At 47.9% G+C, this 23,079-nt stretch overlaps 1 protein-coding gene across 4 annotated transcripts in view; it reads left to right on the top strand.

Moving 5' to 3' along the window:
- The window catches only part of MAP3K3 (mitogen-activated protein kinase kinase kinase 3), a 69,001-nt gene extending 46,781 nt beyond the window's left edge, over positions 1-22,220 (top strand). For 2 of the 4 annotated variants that reach the window (XM_012747293.3, XM_012747297.3), the window contains 10 exons: positions 8,235-8,368; positions 11,447-11,520; positions 13,889-13,956; positions 14,147-14,239; positions 15,231-15,422; positions 15,962-16,110; positions 16,743-16,874; positions 17,345-17,474; positions 17,833-18,010; positions 19,517-22,220. In XM_012747293.3, coding sequence (XP_012602747.2) covers positions 8,235-8,368; positions 11,447-11,520; positions 13,889-13,956; positions 14,147-14,239; positions 15,231-15,422; positions 15,962-16,110; positions 16,743-16,874; positions 17,345-17,474; positions 17,833-18,010; positions 19,517-19,745 — 1,379 coding nt within the window. In that variant the 3' untranslated portion in view covers positions 19,746-22,220. The remainder of the gene's footprint in view (positions 1-8,234; positions 8,369-11,446; positions 11,521-13,888; positions 13,957-14,146; positions 14,240-15,230; positions 15,423-15,961; positions 16,111-16,742; positions 16,875-17,344; positions 17,475-17,832; positions 18,011-19,516) is intronic. The other 2 variants (XM_012747294.3, XM_012747298.3) reach the window with 1 other exon arrangement.
- Positions 22,221-23,079: the final 859 nt, after the last annotated feature.

The following is a 23,079-nucleotide window of genomic DNA, read 5'->3' on the forward strand; positions in this document are numbered from 1 at the left end:
TAGTCTGTTAAACTAGTTCATGCTAAGAAAACAGAAATAAACAAAAAAACCTACTGGTAACGGAATTAATCTCTGTGTGGGGAGATGGCCAGAAGGCAGATGAAATTTCCCTACCTGATGATGTCCTTCCTCTTATCTTTGCCTATGGAAATTCTACCTACCTTTGAAGCTGAGCTCAAGCATCATTCTTCTGTAATACATTGGGTGGTGCCCATAAGCTGTGTAGCCAAGCCTCAGCTAAAGGACTTGGGCCTACCACATTCTGACTCCTGCTTGGTCTAGTGCATCTTGTTAAGTGCCTTTGCCCTGTTCTTGTTCCATCTTTCTCCTTGTCTTGCCATTTTGTCCCACAATGAGATAAGCCAGAGGCAGTCAGGTTTTTCCAGGAGTTTGATAGTAAAAGAAAAAAGAGGTGAGAAGAAAAAAGAGGTGGGCTTGTGGCTTGAGCAAGCAGCAGAAATGAGGTCAGGATATTTTCAGGCTAGAGATCTGAGCAAGTTTTTGAAGGGAGGGATAAACATGACTGAAAAGGAGAGATTGAAAGTGGTGAAGAGGAGGCCATGGGGGAGCTGACTCCTGCAAGGAGATGAATCAAGGAGTCCAGGCTTACAGTGCCTTGGCCAGGAGTGGGGTTGAGGGTGGGGGTTCTGCCTCTGAGAGAAGAGGAGGAAATATTCAGGCAGAGAACAGAAAAAAGAATGTTGAAAGGATGACATGACTTATGGTGACAACTGGGCAGTAAAGAGTTAGCGGTGTGTAGGACCAGCTTCTAGTCCTAGTACAGGTTTGAAAGGGTAGAAACCAGGACTGCAGAGGTAGCAACCACATACGTGAAAACAAAATGGTCAGCTTCCGTTACTTCCAAAGGGTGTTTTTCTCCTTCTCACTATAAATTCTTTTGTGATGCTAGATGAGACCAGAAACTGGTTAGTGGTAATAGCAACTTCAAATAAAATAGGAATTTTGAAAGTGGAAACACAAGGTCTTATGGAATGAAAGTGTTGAGAAGCACTGTTCTGCACAGTCTGATCCAGTGTGAGCATATTGGGAAATACTGGTTAAGATTTTGTTGAGGAAGAAAAAAAGCTTTGATTCCTCTCCCCATCTCATCTGTCCCTCAACAGAGAAAAGGATTTAGCAACTAGTTGATGGCTAAAAAAAAGCTATCTCTTTGTACTTGCAACGACCTGCACATTAACATTGACCCAAAGCTCCAGAACTCCCTGTGGAGGCAACTTCCTGACTGCATCAGCTTCCTGATGAGGGTTCTCCTATAAGAAAGGCCAGAATCTGAGAGCCTCTCTTTCAGCTTTGGGTCAGAGTACAGAGCAAAAGATCAACCATATCTTAGGCTGAGTTTATCTTTGCCTCTGCCTCTCTGGGTTAAGGAAGCTAGCAGAGAGCTAGCATGCCCAGGAAGAATGCAAGCAGCTGGCAGCTTGAACTCCTGTCTTCTCCTTATGTGTAGAATGCCTTCATGGGAACTTGTGGGCCACTCTGAACAGAGGACTACTGTGCTCTTTTGCTTCAGCTGGTGCTGAGATGCCCATCTCACATCGTGCCCTTGGCTCAAATGGCCCAATGAGGCTAGAGCAAGATCAGGCTGGAATGCCAGGGAAGGGTGTCCCAGAGAAGGGGTCCTGTGACCCCTTCCTATGCCTGTCTTCTGGGGCCTATGGAATGAGCTGTTTTGCATAGCACTGTGCTTTGTGCTGTCAGGCTCATTACTATCACTACTGATAAGTATGAGACCATCAGTGAGTCTTATGGTCCAGTGTCCTATCTTGTTCAGCTCCCTGTCTTACTTGTTCTTGACTGCTGTTGTGCATCTCATTGGCTCCCAATTTCTGAAATGAAGATAAAAACAAAACTGAAAATGCCATGGAGCAGTTCTGCCAACTCCTGGTTTTTCCATTCGCTTCCTCTGATAGCCATTGGTTTGGGGAGACTTCCCTTTCCTGCTCCAGGCTGTGGGCCTGTGCACAATAGCCCCTGGCATGTTGCCCATCAGATAACAAGGTTGGCTCTCTGCAGGCATAGTGTGGATTGGAAAAAGTGAAAGTCTCTGGCTGGAAATAAAAGTTCAGAAAGCCTTTGCTATTTTCCCCCAGGTCCTCCTGTTTCTGTAGTTCTGGCCTCATGAGCTAGTCCCATCCCACCTGCAAAACCAGGGGAGAGTTTAGTGGAGCTGGTGAAGGAGGTGATGGGTGTCGGGGAGAGACCATGAATATTTAATCCCAGGAAGATCTTACCTCAGACACTCCATGTAGCAGACTGAGGGCAGTTCATCCTGTCTGGACATAGTTTGGACCAATGTTTGAGATTTCATCAGTAAGTCAAATTTTTCTTTCTGTCTAATTGATCCCTTACAAGAGACATCTTTTATTTGTTGTAGGTAAAATGTGCAATACCATTTCAGAGTGTGTTGATCAGGGTTCAGTTGCACAGAAAAGAACCCACTCTAGCTAGTTTCAGGAGGAGGTTCAGTGTACATTCTGGAATCATTGAGGGAGTGAGAAAAGCAGGCTCTAGGTTAAGACACACCATGGAGTTCCTTCCTCTTCTGTAATCAGGAAGTCACCAGTCCAGAAACTCAGTGCCACTCAGCTCTGGTCCACACCTGTCTCTTGACATCGCTAAAGCTGGAGACCAGGTGTGGAGCCTCTGCACATGCTGTGGCAGAAAAACCAAAGGCTTCTGTGACTGCGCCCAGAAGCAACAGGAATGGCAGGAAGTCTCTAAATCTCATTCAAGTGCATCTGATTGGCTGAACCAAAAGGAAGTCTTAGAAATATAGCTTTTATCTATTTAGCTTCTGAAGCACAGGAAGTCATACTAGAAGGGTGGAAGAGATCTTGAGCCTACCCTATTGCATCTGCTACATAAAGTGAAGGAAACAAATGGGATTCTGAGGAGTTCCTACCATGAGATGGTGTTATGTAGATGTGTGCCTATGCCACCACATTTATAACTTCCAAAAAATTAGGAGGGCCAGGGGTGGTGGCTCACGCTGGTAATCCTGGCACTCTGGGAGGCTGAGGCAGGTGGATCGTTTGAGCTCAGGAGTTTAAGACCAGCATGAGCAAGAGCGAGACCCCGTCTCTACCAAAAATAGAAAAAATTAGCCCGGCACGGTGGTACATGCCTGTAGTCCTAGCTACTCGAGAGGCCAAGGCAGAAAGATTGCTTGAGCCTAGGAGTTCGAGGTTTTTGTGAGCTAGGCTGATGCCACGGCACTACAGCCAGGGTAACAGAGTGAGACTGTCTCAAAAAAAAAAAAAAAAATTATGAGGTAGATAGTTTGCCCCATTTTTGCAGGTAAGGAAATTGAAGTGAGAGTTTAAATCATTTAGCTAATGAGTGGCAAAGCCTGATTTTTCTTTTCTTTTAATTTTTTTTTTTTTGAGACATAGTCTCACTCTGTTGCCCCAAGTAGAGTGCTATAGCATCAGCCTATCTCACAGCAACCTCAAACTTCTAGACTCAAGCAATCCTCCTGCCTCAGCCTCCCAAGTAGCTGGGACTGTAGTAGCTGGGACTGCATGGTACCATGCCCGGCTAATTTTTCTTTTTTCAGTAGAGACGGGGTCTTGCTCTTGCTCAGGCTGGTCTCAAACTCCTGAGCTCAAGTGATCCTCCTGCCTTGGCCTCACAGAGTGCTAGGATTACAGGCGTGAGCTGCCATACCTGGCCCGAAGCCTGATTTGAACCCACATTCATCTAATTTCAAAGCTTAGACTTTTCTCGATCCACCTTGCTTATTTACCTCCTTAGAGTTGCTTCTCTGCTGACAAATGTTGCCAGCATATGGATTGAATTGCCACAGAACTTGTGGGCTACTAAAATGTTATCCAAAGCCAAAAATTGGAAGCAGACACTAGGCTAATGTCTGTAAACAAAAGGTTAAATAGTGCTCTATGTTTTGAGGCATTGTAGAACTTAAGAAAACCATTCTTTTTTCATGGTTGTACCTGGAATTTTGTGTTACACTGACAAGGGAAGTAGCCAGGCACATGGGTCTTTGACATCTGGGCCACTGAAAGTGGAGTAGTTTTCTTATCTTTGGTCCAGATTTCCCCTTAACTCCATCTTGTCTTTGCCCATGAGCCCTCTGTTGGCCAAATGGCATTTGTATCCCTGGCCTCCAACTGACAAATGACCATGGACAAAGCAACCCTGAATTTGAGCTGCATGAAACATGGCACTATGTTTTTCCTGTGCTATAAAGAAATCCCTATGTAAGCCTCCCTCTTGTGCCTGGCAGAAAGACTGTCATACTTCCTCATGGATGGGATCCCCATCCTCTATATGGATCATTCCTGGGGAATGAATGGCCCAACCAGTTCAGGAAGAAATTTTGCCTTGTGCCACTGTTCAGCAGCAGGCCTGCCTTTTTGGAAATAAATTATGGTCCAAAAATTGCCTTGGTTGAACTGCGCTGGGAGTTACAAAGCTTATTTTCTAGCCTCAGTCCCCACCATTAAGTTACTTTATGACTCTGGACCTCAGGTTCCCCCCTGCACGATGTGGGTGATAATAATACACCTTCACTGTAGCAGTGTTGTAAGAGTTAAAGGAGAAGGTGACAAAGTCTTTTTTTTTTTTTTAAGACAGAATCTCATTCTGTTGCCCAGGCTAGAGTGCCATGGGATTAGCCTAGCTCACAGCAACGTCAAACTCCTGGGCTCAAGGGATCCTTCTGCATCAGCCTCCTGAGTAGCTGGGACTACAGGCATACACCACCATGTCAGGCTAATTTTTTCTATTTTTGGTAGAGACGGGGTCTCACTCTTACTCAGGCTGGTCCTGAACTCCTGAGCTCAAACCATCCACCCTCCTTGGCCTCCCAGAGTGCTAGGATTATAGGTGTGAGCCACCGTGCCTGGCTAACAAAGTCTTTTCTAAAAAAAGAAAAGGAAAAAAAATTGCCTTGGCTGATTTCATTGCTCTATTCATGGCACAATATCTCTAAATTTACACTCAGAGCAGCTTCAGTTTCTGATAGGGCTTAGGAAACATGGACAGACTCTCTTCCATGGGCTTTCTGAGATCATTAGAAAGGCATAGCTCAGGTACCACATCATCTTGGAATCGGTTGCCTGTACTGTATGTATGAGATGTTGAGACAGGAAATCCAGCAAAATTCTATGCCTGTTTTCAGAGCAATTTTGTTTCTGGCTCCTGTTCTGGAGTCATGTAGGGAAGCCATGTCAGCCTTCCCTCCTGAGACATCTCCTTGGAGGGAGACTGGGTTGATGCCTCCAAGAAGAGATTGGAAGTGTTCTTGGTGGCGAATGCTTTAAAATATATTCTACACAACCAACTGAGCCATATGTTCTGACTTCATGTGGAAGAATAAAGGAGGTAGTTTCTTGAAGAACATTGAAAAAATAGTTTAAACTCATTAGAAACTGTCTTTCAAGGCCGGGCGCAGTGGCTCACACCTGTAATCCTAGCACTCTAGGAGGCCGAGGCAGGTGGATCGCTCAAGGTCAGGAGTTTGAGACCAGTCTGAGCAATAGTGGGACCCCCCTCTCTACTAAAAATAGAAAGAAATTAATTGGCCAACTAAAAATATATAGAAAAAATTAGCCGGGCATGGTGGCATATGCCTGTAGTCCTAACTACTCAGGAGGCTGAGGCAGAAGGATTGCTTGAGCCTAGGAGTTTGAGGTTGCTCTGAGCTAGGCTGACACCATGGCACTCTAGCCTGAGCAACAGGCTAGACTAGTGAGAGACTCTGTCTCAAAAAAAAAAAAAAAAAAAGAAAAGAAAAAAGAAACTGCCTTTCAAAAAGTGACCTTCTTGGCCATTCTTTTTTTCTGTGAAGTATTTTTCTTCCTTATGAGGGTCCTTGGAATAGTGGGAGGCGTCTCCATGGCTCAGGAAGTTTGGTTGAGCCCCAGAAAATTGTACTCTCTCTTCCAGAATGTTCAAAGAACTTTGGGCTCTTTAGTAGCCTCTGCAGTAGATGCGTAGTCCTTGGTGTACCATCTCTACTTCCAGAGCACAGGCTGAGTTGCTCCACATGAGCTTTTGATCAAGACGAGAGATATATAAAACTGTGCATCCCAAATTTTCCTTCTAAAGCTGGTCTAGACTAGGGTACTATCAACAGGTAATCTGGGCACAGTGGCACACGCCTATAGTCCCAGCTACTTGCGAGGCTGAGCTGGGAGGATCACTTGAGCCCAGGTGTGTGAGGCCAGGCTAGACAACCTAGTGAGACCCATTATCAAAAAAAAAAAAAAAGAGAGAGAGAGGAGAGAGGGGAGAGAAAAGAGAGAGAAGAGAAGAAAGGAGGGAGTTGGCAGTTGCTTTTAGTTGGGTAGAATGAGTCAGGTTCTTCCCCGGGTCTTTTTTTTCTTAGCCATTGCCACAGAGCATCTTGCCTGCAGTTCCATTTCAGAAAACCCAATGCTATAGCCCCTGAACTAGACTGGAGAAACCAGCCAGCAAGGAAAGTAGCCTGCTTTGTCAAGGGATAGTACTTCCGCTGTTCCCTGTGTCTGCGAGTTGCTGGATTGTGAGGGAGAAGTGGGAAGTATCAGATAAAGGAGGGGAGGGCTCGCATATCTCTGGTTTTCTACACAACTGAGTAACTTTGTTTCTTCCAGAAGAGGAAAAGGGCTCAGAATAAGAGCCCTATATTTAAGTTTTGAAACTGCTAGAAATATTTATGTGTTGGTATTATTCAAGCTTTTTTGGCCCTTCTGGTTTGTCTGGTAAACTTAGGAAGGAAAAAAGATGCAAACTTTTGACCTTACTTTTGTCTGCTTTTCTGATCAGACAAAGCAACAGAACCAGTCAGAAAACATTCTTAGGCTAAGAATATGGAGACCTGATTTCTCAGCCTCAAAATCCTTTATGACCAAAAATCATTACTCAATGACTTAAAAAGAATATCTGCATACCCATGTCATTCGTTGATGGTAGGATGATAAACCATTCTATCTTACAAGCTGCTATGGCAAAAGTACCTGTAAATTAGCTTTATATTCTCTTACCTTTAAAACAGGGATATTTTCTGCTTCTTAAAACTATGTTGTATTTTTTTTTTTTAAGAAATTTAAAGCTCCTTGAGTCTCAGTTCCTTCCTCTGTTAAGTAAAGCCAATGCATACCTCTCAGGATTGTTGAAAGGATTAAGTGAAATAGCAAATGTGAAAATACTTTGCAGAATGCCTGCCACTTAACAGGTACTCAGAAAATACTAGCCAAACCTCTGTTGCTGGGATGTTGAAAATCAAAGGACAGCAACTTCTGTGAATGCCAACAAAAAGTAAAGCACTACATAACTGCAAGATACTATCATTACTTGTAGTGGCTGGGAAGTATGGGAGTGGGTAGGGATGGAGGAGGCTACCTCTAGTTCCTGGCTAGACCATTGGGAAGGGGGCATCTTATCTGACACAGGTAGAGAACAAATAAAAGGAGACATTGGGGGGCCAGGACTACTGAGAGAGGTGCCCAGCTATATGCAGTTAGCTTTCCTTAGCCCCCAACCTCAAAATGCTGCTGAGACCCAAAGCTCAAGAGGGCTAGGCCAATGTAGTGATCATTTTCCTAGGTTCTTCCTGTGTAGGAGGAAATGGCATTGGTGTTCTAGAGGAAGAAAGAGTGACATTAGGAAGAAAGGGTGACATTATGAAGGTATATACGAGGGTTTTTTTAAAAAGCTGATCTGGGGCCAAGCGTGGTGGCTCACACCTGTAATCCCAGCACTTTCGTAGGCTGGGGCAGGAGGATTGCTTGAGGCCAAGTGTTCAAGACCAGCCTAGGCAACATAGTGAGACCCTGTCTCTACAAAAAGTAAAAAATTAGCCAGGCATGGTGGCACATGCCTATAGTCTCAGCTACTTGGGAGACTGAAGCAGGAGGATCACTTAAGGCAGCACAGGTACTGTGCTGTCACCTGGGCGACAGAATGAAACTTTGTCTCCCCCCAAAAAACTGGTCTGATTGCCAGCTTAAATTGGTTTCATAAGGGTTAATTTGGTTCATGTTTTGTGCCAACATTCTTGGTCATGTATGCTCTAGTGCCTGCTCCATATGTGGAGTTCATCTCCTATTTAGGGAGCAGGAGCATATTAGACTTTAGTGCCATGACCCACCTGAGTCACATCCCGGACCTCTAGAGCCTAGTATCTCTGAGCTTGGCTCCATGCCTGCTCCTCTTGGGCTGCACATCCTGGCTCTGTTGTCAAAAGCATCCTCGATTTTTTTGTACTCTAGGCTCCCAGAACCCAGGCCGAAGCTCACCTCCCCCTGGTTATGTCCCTGAACGGCAGCAGCACATTGCCCGGCAGGGGTCCTACACCAGCATCAACAGTGAGGGGGAGTTCATTCCAGAGACCAGCGAGCAGTGCGTGAGTATGGCGAGCAGCGCGTGAGTATGGCGGGGTGGCCAGAGTGTGCCCATGGCCTTTGTCAGACTGAGGTTATAACGGGGAGTTCTTGGTAGGCACAGTGCAGACCTGAGGGGACTTGAACCCTACCAAATAGCTCTTTTATAAGCCAGGCCTGCACAAATATGACTTATTCCTTTCTAAGGGCCAAATATCAATTCCTGCCAAAGATAAGATCTAGTCTGCCTAGCCTCCTTGTATTGGGTGAGCACTCGATAGATTTTCCTTCTTCATGGTCCTCTCACTGGTCTCCTGCAGAACACCACTCCGATATTTGTATACATATAGAAATACATTTGTATACATATATTTGTATACAACCACCTGTCTTCCTTTCAGCAGTTTTAGCATATGACCTGTCCTAAACTGACAGATTGTGTTTTTCATTGACTATATTTTAGTTTTGCTATTTCTTGATGAAAGGGAGTAAACCATATACAAATTACACTGTAGAGTTGGTTAGGGTGATTTTTCTATGATGGTAGAGAGCTGTATTAGTTATCTATTGCTACATAACAAATTACCACAAAGTTAGAATCTTAAAATGACATAAACATTTATTGTGGGGTAGTTGTTACCTTAGGTTGTGTCTACCACAATAGCTTAGCCATTTTAATGGCTTTGGTTTTTAACCAGTGGCTTACTTCATGTAAATGGCAATTTGCTTAGTGAATTCAGCAAGGGTGAGACCTCTGGCTTCATTCTGGTCTTTTCAGCAAGCTTGCTTTGATTGCAAAGAGAAAGGTCAGTTCTTATAATTTCTGGGATTTGGTCTGAGAAGGAGAAATTTCTTAAGGGTAAAATGTCTAACAGAATGGCCAGTGCCACCACATGGGAGATTTTATAAAAAACTGATTCTTGTAACTTTTGTTTCATTATCAAACATATAAGGCTGGGCGCAGTGGCTCACACCTATAATCCTAGCACTCTGGGAGGCCAAGGTGGGAGGATCGTTTGAGCTCAGGAGTTTGAGACCAGCCTGAGCGATACCCCATCTCTACTAAAAATAGAAAAAAATTAGCCGTGCGTGGTGGCATGCGTCTATGGTCCTGGCTACTCAGGAGGCTGAAGCAGTAGGATCACTTGAGCCCAGGAGTTTGAAGTTGCTGTGAGGCAGGCTGACCCACAGCACTCTAGCCCAGGTGACAGGCGGAGACTCCATCTCAAAAAAACAAAAACAAAAACCCACATATAGGCTAGGAGAAGCCCTTTACACTCTTCTTCTTCCTCTGTACTCCTGCCTTTTAGATAAATTCATGTTGCAAACAGTGACCTGGAGTGCCTTTAACCACACATTCCCTTCTTGGGCATTTTCCTGACCATCTTTTCTTCTGGTTTCTCTAACCGAAGCACTTCTGAACGTCAGCTGTTCTAGAGGTGATGCGGGTGTAAAATCCCACAAATTGGATATTAGCTCGATTGCCTTTGGTCTCTGTCTCTCCCTATGGTCCTGTGCCCTAGCCCCTTCACTTCTGTACTTTACCTGCCTGGCCCTGGAAGGCATGGGAGGATTTCACTCCTAGTGAGAACAAATGTTTCAGAAAGAGGCCATAGAAGGTGGTGGCTGGGGATTGCCAAGGTCCTTCCCCAGTATCTACCCCTTTAGTTAAAGAGGATTGCTCCTGGTAATAGGCCATTCAAGATAAATCCATTTAACAGGGGCAAAAACAGTATAGTATGTAGTGAAAGAATATTCCACTGAGACTTTCTTGAAAAGTGAAACTAAGATTAATTTATTTTATTTTTCTTCAATCAGATTTAGGTATTAGTTGCATCTGTTTGCTAATTTTTAGAATGAACAAAGCATGATTCATGCTAATTTTTTCTGCTTAATTTTTCTAACAAAAACTTTGCTAGCACAATGTAACTTCCTTTACTTCCCCTTTGACTTCTACAGCCCTATCATAAAGAGGGTCATTTTTTGCAAGAGCATTCATAGGACTCAGCATTTTCCCCAAGGCCTCTCTTCAGCCTTTGGTATTCTTCTTCCTCCATCATACCTGCTATGTTGTTATAATCATCCATTTTCTCTTTTTCTGTTAGCTGGTCTAACTTTGCCAAGCATGTACTTGATGAATTAAGAGCAATTCTTTCTCATGTTGGTTTCATTTACTTTGGGACATCCTGTATCCTTAGCAAGATTTGCATTTTTACTTTGCAGTTAATTTGCCTTAATTGGCAGATTTTTAAAAATCATATATGACAATATGACCTAAAACATTTAAAATTATGAGTGGGGATAGTATTAAATGGGAAAAGATATTTAAGTTGGAAACTAATTTTATGAAGGTTGCTAGTGAATTTTCATAATTCTGATATTTGTTTTCCTATGTAACATTTAATGTTGGAGCTCAGATGATGAATTCTCTGAAATTTTCTGCACAGAGAAAATGAAGGGGTGGACCCTTCAGGAGATTAATTGGAGAAAAAGCTATTCTGAAGGCTTTTTGTTACTTCATTTGACCAGGGGCCAGAGAAATAATTTATATAGATACCTATTACCTCTGCATGGAACCAGGAACTGGGAAGTTTTTGTTCTGGTACCAGCTGTACACTAAATAGTTTTATGACTTTTTTAGATAAGTCTCCTAACCTTTCTAGTCTTGTAGTACTTATCTGTGAAATGAGGCAATACTTGTCTTTGTAAATTATAAATTATGGAGTGTAAACAGAAGCATTAAGGTCCCACCCAAATTCACTGGAAGCCTCTATAGGGTAGTACCATCTCCAGCGCCAGGTCTCAATGTTAATGAGCCAAGAAAATGCCAACAAGAGAAGCAGCATATTGGCTTTGCTCTCCTGGCAGAGCTCCTTGGGATGCCAGCCAAGCATTTTTCTCCCTCTTGGAAACTTGCCCTTCAAACTAAAAGGGAGAATGGTACCTTACTAACCATTCTTCCCACTGCATGAGGAGAGAAAGGGAACTTCATATTTTGACAAAAAGGACCATTGGCTGGCCCTGACTAGGTCATAAAGCCTGGGTTACCTGGCTGGAATTTGGGCTAGGGCTATGGTTTTATTTTACAACTTGCCTTACAGATGCTGGATCCCCTGAGCAGTGCAGAAAATTCCTTGTCGGGAAGCTGCCAATCGTTGGACAGGTCAGCAGACAGGTATGGGACTATGGGTGGTTTGGGGGGTGATACATAGGTGTTTTTGGAACTGTCTTAGGAAGTAGAGTTAGCTAGTGTGTGTCTCTGAGCTAGACTGTAGGCCCAGGGTTAAAACATCATGCTTCTTAGGAAAGCCTTCTCCTTATTTCCCAAAGCCATGAGAATGTTGTGTTTACATAATTCAATGAATGTAATAACAGCTCATAAAATAGCAGCTCATTTATTAAGTGCTGTGTTGTTCTAAGTGCTTTACATGTTTTGACTTTCCACATAATATAATGCTGGAAGTATACTTTGTACTTGGCCTCATTGCTATGATCTGAACTGAGAAGCAGTGGATCATCCATATTTTAGGGGAAAAACTGAATTCTCATCCATTGGTTTACTTCCATTTTTTTCTCCAAGTGTTTCTGGGACAATAAGAAACTGAAATCAGAAAACAAAACATCCAGACTGTCTAGAGTACCACACTGGCTGCTAGCTGTGTATCTTGTTCTTACACTTGGGGAGGAAACAAGTGCTGTCCTTTACATGCCAAATGGCTCTGTGCAGGGGTATGTTTGGAGCAGGCCTTGGCACTGATTCCACCACTCCCTTGCCTAAACCTCATTATGCCCAAGAGCATGTTTGATCACATCTGGCTGGGCTTAGGGCTATGGTCAGAGGCTATGGACCAGGTTTGGGGATTTCTTTTTTCCTTTATGGAATTGATTGTTCATGTGAATAGTGATCTTGCGACTGTGGCCAAACTTGTCCTATCTCCTAACAGACTGGAGCGTGGGTGAGCACTGTCTTCCCTCTAGATATCATAGAATACAGTCATAGTTACTTGTTGGTTTCCAATATCTACCCTTGTTTTGGGCTTGCTCTCCAACTAGGGGAAGAAGGCACAGGTAAGAGTGCCAAGGGTTGGCTGGGTGCGGTGGCTCACACCTGTAATCCTAGCAGTTTGGGAGGCCGAGGTGGGCAGATCGTTTGAGCTCAGGAGTTTGAGACTAGCCTGAGCAAGAGCAAGACCCCGTCTCTACTAAAATAGAAAGAAATTAGCCAGAAAACTAAAAATATATAGAAAAAAATTAGCCAGGCATGGTGAAGCATGCCTGTAGTCCCAGCTACTCAGGAGGCTGAGGCAATAGGATCACTTGAGCCCAAGAGTTTGAGGTTGCTGTGAGCTAGGCTGACACCGCAGCACTATAGCCCAGGCAACAGAGTAAGGCTCTGTCTCTAAAATAAAATAAAATAAAAGAATGCCAGGGGTTGCTGCCACAGACTGAGAGCTCTGCCAGGGCAGGGACTGACTCTGACTTTTGTCTATCTCCTGAGCTTTGGTGGGGGAGATCAGGAGGGGAGGACTACAGAACATGTAGTAGTTGGAAAACAGTAGGGGACAGCTCCCTCCACCCTTTTGGCCCTCTCAAAAGGCACTCTTGTGTAAGGGAAAGGGCTGGTCATGTGGATGCTGGGAAAGATAGCTGAACTTACCCATGTCTCTAGTCTTAGGTTTCTCCTCTGTCCCTATAATGCTTTGTTTTCTTCTTATTAGGAATGATCTGGACTAACTTCTTGAGGCCTGGGCTTGAATTGAGCTCAGTGCTCTCATCTTCTCTTCATGGGGAAGGCCATGGGATCTGGAGCCAGATAGACCTAGATCCAGTCCCAGTTCCATCAAATATTAGTTGAGTGGCTTTGGACAAGTCCCTTAACTTCTCTGTTCCTCAGTTTTACCGTCTCTAAAATGAGATGATGTGATTAGTCTGAAAGGAAGATGCCTGGTTTAATGGCAGGAATGTGGACTTTGGAATTATAGACCTAGATTTGAAGTCTGGCCCTGTTGCTTACTAGCTGTATCCTTGGACAAGTAAATAGGAATATGTAATGCCTAACTTCTAGGGTGTCTGCAAAGACTAGAAATAGTATAGCAGCTGTTTAGTCATTGGGACCTGCTATTATACCATATTTCCTACCTCACAAGAGAAAAAGCTCACTTTGTAAAATAGGTAAGAAAACAGCAATCTGTAAACCGTGATGTTGTTGCTATTTGTTACTGCCCTGGGCAAAGGATTCTCTTGCAGCGCTTCACCTATTACAGAGGTGGGAAGAAAGTCCAAGAAGGGCAAGGGGTGTGTAGCCAGGCAGAAGCGTGGTAGGACGCTAGATTTCTCACACAGGGGCCTGTCAGATTTGGGCCTCAGACTAGTGAAGGGAGGGTGGAAAGAGGAGGCTGGGCTCAGAAAAGGGCGTTTTCCCTCTGCTCCCCCTACCCAGTGCTGTGGGAGGGAGGGAGATAGGGAGTCCAGCTGGATGCCCTGCTGGGCTGCTCTGAAAGTACGGGGAGGTCTATTTTGTGATTTCTTTTTATTTTCTCTAGCCCTTCCTTCCGGAAATCACGCATGTCCCGAGCCCAGAGCTTCCCTGACAACAGACAGGAGTACTCAGGTGAGTTCCACAGAGCCTGGGTGGGTGCTGCAGGGTGTCGGGGTGGAGCCACAGACACTTGTGCTATGACCACTCTGATTTGGTAACTTTCCTCAGGCCTGCTGCTCTGAGGCCTCAGGTGACCTGGGGGCTTAAGTGATTCTCCCACTTTGACCTTCCCGGAAGCCAATGATTCTCTTGTCTTACTCAGATCGGGAAACTCAGCTGTATGACAAAGGGGTCAAAGGTGGAACTTACCCCCGGCGCTACCATGTGTCTGTGCACCACAAGGACTACAACGATGGTGAGTGCACCTGCCCCCTGCCCCCTGCTGACTGCCTCAAGAAAAGAGTGCTGGCCAGGCACGGTGGCTCACGCCTGTAATCCTAGCACTCTGGGGGACCCAGGCGGGAGGATTGCTCAAGGTCAGGAGTTCGAAACCAGCCTGAGCAAGAGCGAGACCCCGTCTCTACTATAAATAGAAAGAAATTAATTGGCTAAGATATATATACAAAAAATTAACCGGGCATGGTGTGGCACATGCCTGTAGTCCCAGCTACTTGGGAGGCTGAGGCAGTAGGATCACTTGAGCCCAGGAGTTTGAGGTTGCTGTGGGCTAGGCTGATGCCACAGCACTCACTCTAGCCTGGGCAACAAAGTGAGACTTTGTCTCAAAAAAAGAAAAAGAAAAGAGTGCTTAGAGCTCCACCATGGAAAAGTGGCCAGGGAAAAGCCATCATGAGGGGCCTGGGCCCAGGCTCTCCAGACTCTGTTTTCCTTTATGCCTGAGGAACTGTGGCCCAAGACTTAAGGCACAGGAGACAGAAAAAAACAAAAAAGCCAGATAGAGGGAGAGGTATTTGTAGACCAAGATGTTGCCGCTGGGAACTCCTTTGTCAGAGTCTATGGCGTGCTCCAGGGGCACCATCTCTCTGAAGCCTCTTCTTCCCTGCAGCAGCAGACAGCCTGGGGCCACGCAGAGGGGTGAGGAGCAAGATTCGAGGAAAACAGCCTTTACCTGTGGCTTGGCCTTGTGAGCATCTGGGGGCCCATAGGCCAGCCCTGTGCCTTTCCTTTGGCCAGGACTCCCTGAATCAGGCAGGCTTCTTCCTAACTTCTGTTTTTCCTTATTCTTGGGTTGCTTGGGACAGGAGCCTTTGTGGCATGAGTCAGGCGGCAGGGCAGATAGTATGGGCTGCAGCTGATGGTATCTATTACTTATAGAAAGGACCTGGTTTGCACATTTGGCCTTGTGGTGAGGGGTCTGACTTGCTCTGGTCCCTGCACCCTTTCAGGCAGAAGAACATTTCCCCGAATACGGCGTCATCAAGGCAACCTGTTCACCCTGGTGCCGTCCAGCCGCTCCCTGAGCACGAATGGCGAGAACATGGGTCTGGCTGTGCAATACCTGGACCCCCGTGGGCGCCTGCGGAGTGCAGACAGCGAGAATGCCCTCTCTGTGCAGGAGAGGAATGTGCCAACCAAGTGTGAGGAGCTATCCTTGGCTAGGAGGGGACAGCCCCGGCCATCTCAGACAAGCTGCTGGGCTGGGAGCATGGCCAGGCCACTGGGACCCTTAGGCTCAGCAGGCAGCAGCTCTAGCCCATCTTCACCACACTAGAAGAGCCTTGGAGTGGGCATCAGACCCCTAAGACCCAGGGCTTGATCCACTATTGTGTGACAAGCCACTTCTCCTCTTTGGACTTTAGTTTTTCCTTTTTAAACTGAAGAGCACACCCTTAATCCCTGCCATATTAAAATATTTAGGGGCTTTGGAAATAAAGGTATTTGATCAATGCAGAAGAGCTTTTAACCATGATTTTAGCCAGTCCTCTGCTTCTCAGGACTCTGACCTTAAGGTCTGATTGACCAGGGCACTGGTGTGCTCCAGATTGGGGTGGTGATGGTGCTGGGTGAGAGGGGACACTGGGCCAGAGGTCCCATTACAGAGCATCTAGAGAATGAGGTAGGATTATCAATAAATGATATACATGAAATAATGCTCTTTCCTTCTGTTCTCCTGTAGCTCCTAGTGCCCCCATCAACTGGCGCCGGGGGAAGCTCCTGGGTCAGGGTGCCTTCGGCAGGGTCTATTTGTGCTATGATGTGGACACAGGACGAGAACTTGCTTCCAAGCAGGTCCAGTTTGACCCAGATAGTCCTGAGACAAGCAAGGTACTACCCTCCCCATGGCCTTTCAGAAAGCCCTGTCTTATTGCACAGAGTAGTTGCTTTCCCTGTTGTTCTTCCTCCCAGGCTGCCTTGCTGTCCACCCTGGCTCTGAGGTGGTCCACAGTGCACCAAACACCCCGGGGAGGGATTGGGTATGAGGAACTGAGTCAGTACCAAAGTTCTAAGCAACCCAGACTGAGAGGCCATGACCAGTGCCACAAAGATGGCCTGTCCCATCCACCAAACAGATACCTCTCCCCTTACCCCAGTCCAGGGGTTCACTCGCTTAGTCCAGCTGTAAAGGAGGCATCTTATGACCCGTCTTCGGAGTTCAGCTTGGATGTGGCCTACACTTCAAATTGAGTGGACAAATATAGCAATTACCTTAACTAAGCACCCACAACCCCTCTTCCCACCTGCCTGTCCACCTTCTTCCAGGCATAGAAGTGCCACTGTCTCAAAGCTTGCCTAGCACTGGGGCTAAGGGCCAGATAGTCGAACGAGTCCCCTTTTCTCCAGTGGAAGTTCCCAAGCCAGACCCCTGTAAGGCCATTGACTAGGGCAAGCTGAGCTGAGCCCAGGCAGGCAGAACCAGAGCCCTGAGGGCTGAGGCTGACTACTGACCCCTCCCCTAGGAGGTGAGTGCTCTGGAGTGTGAGATCCAGTTGCTGAAGAACTTGCAGCATGAGCGCATCGTGCAGTATTATGGCTGTCTGCGGGACCGTGCGGAGAAGACCCTGACCATCTTCATGGAGTACATGCCAGGGGTATGTGCCCCTTGACTGCATGTGGGGCCTGACCTGGGGACTGCAGGAGAAGGGTCACCTTTGACATCAGTCTGATCACCTGAGGCTCCAGAGGTGATAGCAGGACTTAGGGTCAGGAGCGCCCTGCCTCAGGTTGCAGTGTAGTGTGAGACGAGAAATGTCCCAGGCCCAGCCCTCACCAGAGACTGGCGGGGCTGGCGTCGCTGGTGTCCTGTCCAGGAAGTACAGCCTTCACCTGGAGCAGGGGCCTGCCTCCCTTCTGGATTTGGGTTGTATGTTGCTTGAAGGAAAGATTGTTTCATATTCTTCTCTCCAAGCTGCCCAGCAGCTCCTGGCAAAGTGCCTAGAATGTCGCAAGTAGGAACTGGGTGAATCATACATTTGCTGCAATGCTGAGGGCTAGAATAACCTTGCCCCCTTCCTATACCCTTCCCCTGAGGGGACTCCCTCTGACTCCTTGTGGCTGGTAGGGCTCCGTGAAGGACCAGTTGAAGGCCTATGGAGCCCTGACAGAGAGTGTGACCCGGAAGTATACCCGGCAAATCCTGGAGGGCATGTCCTACCTGCACAGCAACATGATTGTTCACCGGGACATCAAGGGTAAGCAGGGGTCAGGCTGCATGGAGGCCCCAAGACCTGGGTTCAAGTCTACCATTTAGTGACTTAACTATTCTGAACTTTCTGAAAAGTGGGACCCCAGTTACTCCCTTAGGGGACTGGTGTGAAGATTGGTTGAGCAACTTAGGAAAATGCCAAGTTCTCTGCATATATTGGCCATGGTAGTGGTCATTTTTTACAGCAGGTCTGAGGCTTCCCTTTGCTAGACTACTTGCTGTATGTAGTTACCATGGGCCGTGTGCAGTGGTAGGGCCACCAGCAGCTGTCTGACCTGGGGAGGGAAGGTGGTAGAAAATGCAAGAGAGTCCAAGGTTACAGCTTCTGCCCTTTCATGCCTCAGGAGCCAATATCCTCCGAGACTCTGCTGGGAATGTGAAGCTGGGGGACTTTGGGGCCAGCAAACGCCTACAGACCATCTGCATGTCAGGGACAGGCATGCGCTCAGTCACCGGCACACCCTATTGGATGAGCCCTGAGGTGATCAGTGGCGAGGGCTATGGAAGGAAGGCAGACGTGTGGTGAGTGCTGGACGTGCGGGACCCCATCTCCTTGCCTGGGCTATAGTGTTCTAAATTAGAAACTCTCCTTGGGGACTTTGAGGTGTGGTAGATGGGTGCATTTAGGGCCCAGGCTACATGTGTGCAAGGGTGTTGGTGTGTGCAGGAGCTCATATGACAGATGGGTTGTGGTTTGTTTTGTTTTGTTTGTTTGAGACAGAGTCTCACATGTTGCCCAGGCTGGAGAGCAGTGGTGCAATCATAGCTCACTATAGCCTCGAATTCCTGAGCTCAGTGTGAGCTTCCTGCCTCAGCCTCCCAAGCAGCTAGGACTACAGGTGTGTGCCACCACACCCAGCTAATTTTTTAATTTTTAAAAATTTTTTTAGAGACGGGGTCTACCTATGTTGCCCAGGCTGGTCTCAATCTCCTGGTGGCCTCAAGCGACCCTCCCATCTCAGCCTCCCAGACCACTTGGATTAAAAGCATGAGCCACTGCCTGGCCTAGATGGGTTATGTTTTAACCCCAGGTAGCAAACTGTTTGTTAGTGCTGGGAACTTAGGCCATGGAAAACATCCTGCATGTTTGCAAAATCCATTAAAGATGTAGGGTCCACTCTGAAGGTCTGGATCAGTCCCTAAATAAGAGCAACTTCTGCCTTCTCTGCTAGTGCTCAGATGGCTTGCATTTGCTTTACCTAACTTTATGTCTATCCTCAAAGGCCCAGAAATGTGAGAGTTTTTCCCCTTGGAAAGTTATTGTGGTGGGCTGAATTAACAGTCCTGCAAAGACGTCCATGTCCTAATCCCTGGAACCTGTAAATGTTACCTTATATGGCAGAAGCGCCTTTGCAGATGTAGAGTGAAGGATTTTGAGATGAAGAGATTATTCTGGATTATCCAGGTGTATTCACAAGGGTCCTTACAAAAAGGAGGCAGGAGATTAGAGTGGGTAGCAGAAGGTGTGACTGTGGAAGCAGGAGGCTGGAGCGAGGCAAGGAGGGGGCTGTGAGCCAAGGAATGCAGGTGGCCTCTAGAAGCTAGAAATAGCAAGGAAACAGATTCTTCCCTCAGTGCCTCCAAAAGGTACCATCTCTGCTAGCTAACACCTTGACTTTAGCCCGGTGAGATTAATTTTAGACTTCTGACTTCCAGAACTGTAAGTAAGATAATAAATTTGTGTTGTTTTTGTGTCACTAAGTTTGTGGTAATTTGTGACAGCAGCAATAGGAAACTAATACAGTTATCTTGCAGCTCTCCTGTCACTGCTAAGTTTTTCTCTTTTCCCCAAGCTCAAGAATGCCCTAGGTGGGTGGGCATGTGTAGGTTGCTGAAGCTGTGTGGACAAGGGGCTGAGAGTACTTTGGAGCCTCTTCTGCCCTTGGGGATCCGAGAGATGCCAACCCTCAGCTTGGCCTGTGCTGTGCTTCGCTGTGTTCTGAGAAAGGCTCTTCTTTCACAGTGGTAGGCAGGACAGCTGGGAGCCCCGGGCTGGCCAAGGGGTGACATAGGCCTCTCTCTCTCCAGGAGCCTGGGCTGCACTGTGGTGGAGATGCTGACAGAGAAACCACCTTGGGCAGAGTATGAAGCTATGGCCGCCATTTTCAAGATCGCCACCCAGCCCACCAATCCTCAGCTGCCTTCCCACATCTCTGAACATGGCCGGGACTTCCTGAGGCGCATTTTTGTGGAGGCTCGCCAGAGACCTTCAGCTGAGGAGCTGCTCACACACCACTTTGCACAGCTCGTGTACTGAGCTCTGAAGTCCACGCTGTTGCTGGCTGCCCTTGCCACACGAGCAAGGGGCTGCTGTGGGCTTGGCGAAGTTGCTGCTTCTCCAGGCGAGGCTGTAGACCACAGAGCTGAGCTACGCCCAGCCAGCGTTTGTCTGCGCCCCTTCTGCCACTGGGGCTCAGAGCTAGGGTGGGGTGTCTGCAGCCTCAAAGACTGAGAGTCCCCAGTCTGCCAGACCCAAGAGCTCCCAGTGTCCTGAGAGGGCCGGGAACAGTATGCTAGGTGGCCGTGTGGGCCCTACCCTTGGGTTGTGTCCTGACGCTGCAAAATCTGCACCAAAGCCCAGAGGATCTGGGGGCACAGGACTGATGCCAGGGTATGAATAGTGTTATTTTCATTCAGAGTGTTACTTTGTTTCTCCTCTCAGTGTCTGGAGACCACCAGGATGTCTTGGGGCTGGATGAGCCCACTGAAGCCTGAGGTAAAGCCCAGCATGCCCCAAGCAACGGCAGGCAGAGGCCCAGGCTGCCCTCCCCAGAGCCCTGGTCAGCTCTGCCAGTCCTATCCTGTACCAAAGATGAATGGAGCAAATGTCATGCTGCCTTATTCAGGGAAGGAGGAGCCTGTCCTGCCTGTCCCCGTGCCCCTGCTCCATTAGCAGGGGCCTGAGATGTGGAACTACTCCCACTGAGGGGGGAGACCCAATTTTGTCAATGCAATTGTCTCTGTTTTACAAGTTGGAGTCACTCTTATGCTGTATCCAGTTTCTAAACTGGAGACTTTGTGCCCTCTGGGCTCTGAGGACCCCTGCTGTGGGCCTGGGTCTGGGCTGGACTGGGAAGAGCTGAAGCAATGGCCCTTGTGCTCCTGACCGGCATCAGTTCCCCCACTGGAGTGGGAGGGAAGGTGGACAGCACAGTGAGGGCATCTGGCCTGGCTGGTGCCTTGAGCCCAGAGAGTCTGGGGAGGTGTCTCAGGCTGCCTGAGTTGTCACCTGCTAGGCCAGAGCCCCCTCTGTCTGCTAGAAGGAAAAGCCCACATGCTGCCACCAACTGTGTCTGAAACCGCCAGCTTTGTTCTTCCTTAGCCAGCCTTGCCCACCCCTAGGAGGTCTCAGCCTTTCCCTTCTTGTTCCTCCCCAGGGGGAGAAGTGGCAGCAGGGGTCTGGGAAGCAGCATCTCCAAGCAGCTTAGAGTTGGCCATATTTACCTCAGCCTGGGCGCTGGTCCTTTCTTCCGGCCCCTCCCCTCCAAAATGTGCCTATTGCTCCAGCTCCTCCCTCTCAACACCCAGTTTCCTTGGGAGTTGTCATGAAAGGAAATAAAAGCCAGTGCCCAGGGATGAGTGTCTCCAGGAGCTGGGGGTGAGCGGCAGGCAGCCCTGCCAGCGTGCCTGCGATCCCACAGGCACAGAACAAGCCAAAGCCTTCGTTGTATGTTGACGATGCACTTTTATGAATGTAGTTTCTATCGCTGTTTTTAGCCTTTTCACATCATGTAATGTGAGGCCTTGTACTTGTTAATTTATATCTCAGATCATATTTGATGGTTTTTATATATATCAATCTAGACTGTTACAGGTGATGGACGCCTCATGAGAGAGAAGAAAAAATGAAAGCAGCTGGTTTTGCAGAAATGTGTGCTGCATGGTGCCAGTTGGGCCTGGGCCCCTCTGTTTCTATCCGTTTCTCCCCAAGGCCCCTTTCCACTCCACCCTGCCCTCTGAAGACAGTGAGCACGTGCTCCTGCCTCCACTTCGGCCCTTGCCCAGGGTGGGGCGTGGCCCCTCATCTCGACCAAAGCTGCCGTGTGGCAGCTCGGCCTCTCCACGCCCACATCCTGCTGCCTGTACACTCTTCTTGGCCCCCACCCCCAGCCCCCGGCCCTGTTCCCCAAGAGGATGCGGGCTGACTCTGCAGCTGTGTGTGTCCCAGGTTCAGGCTGTCACAGAGCCCCATCCCCTGGGGTCTTACCTCACAGGGAATGTGTTTTAAAAATGAATTTGAAAACAAGCCAACAAACCTACACTCCAAAAAACCAAAAAAGTCCCTGACATTTTTGTGCCAAAAACTGTGGACATGCTATCTCAGCATCCTCAGGATCAAGCTGTTGCTTAATTTTAATTTATTGTTTTTTATTAACTAATCCAGATGAAAAGTTGTGGGGCTCTAGGACGACCTGGGCCCAGAGGTTCTGAAGGGCAGTTTCCTAGCAGTCCCAGGCTTGCTGTGGGAAGAGGCCGTGCCATCATTCTCTCATCATTCCGTGGGGCGTGTGCCTTGGCCAGCCCCGCATGGAGAGGCCAGGGCTGGGGATGGTCCTGCCCTCCTGCCCCGCCTGCTCGCCCACCCACCCAGCTCTGTGTCTGTGTCTGAATTGTGGATCGTGCAGAAGAACCTGCAGCCATAGTTATTTGACTATATCTTGACCGAGGGCTTGCAGTGCAAAGCCAGGCCAGTGTCGTGCATTACTTACAATAAAAGGGATCATTTATACCAGTGGGGTCCTGTGGCGATGCTTTCGGTTCGTTGGGGGTGTAGGCAGGTGCTTGCCTGGGAGGGGCTCCTCAAGCAGAAGAGAACTTCAAGTGACTCTAAGCAGAGGGGTCCTGAGTTGACTTGGCTGGGCACCACTGTTAGTCCAGAGGTGGCTCCCCCTTTCTTCCACTTGCCCCTCCAGGAGTTCCACTGGGGGTGGTTCCATCAGGGTTGACTTACCAAGGTGGCACTGTGGCCCACTTGACCCAAGTGTTACCAGTGGCTGGGTTCCTGGGACATCCATGGCATCTGGTAGGGTCTTCCTGGCCCAGAAAAGGATTCCCTTTAGTCCCATCCTCCAGGAGCCACCTCTCTGCTATCTCCCTCTTGTCCACCTGCTGCTATTGCTTAACTCTGAGCAGGCAGGAAGGCACTGTCCTTGTCCACATCTGAGATCTCAGGTGCAGGAAGTTGGGCCTGCTCTGAGAGGCTCTGAGCAGCCCTCCTCTCACTCTCGGGACCCAAGCCTGGGGTGCCATCTCTGCTTCCTCGAGGAGCAGCTCCAACCTCAACATAGCACAGTGGCCCATCTGCCACCAGAGTTGGAGGCCCAGCTGCCTACCCTGGGCCATGGGTATGAGGTCACTTAGGAACTCAGACAGTTGCCTGGGGTGGTGGCAGCAAGTCCTCTGCTGCAAACTGTCGTCCCTCAGTGTGCCTGGGTTTTCAGAGGAGCAGATGAACTGAGTTTGAAAAGGCAAGGGGAAAATGGCAAGGAAGGGAAAGGGCACAGGGACAAAGGGGTAGTCACTGAAACCTTCAGCAGCACTTGCTGGGTCTACCAGTTCCCATCATTCCTGATTTCCAGGGCAAAGGGCTA

This window comes from Microcebus murinus, chromosome 18, assembly GCF_040939455.1.
Source record: "Microcebus murinus isolate Inina chromosome 18, M.murinus_Inina_mat1.0, whole genome shotgun sequence".
NCBI lineage: Eukaryota > Metazoa > Chordata > Mammalia > Primates > Cheirogaleidae > Microcebus > Microcebus murinus.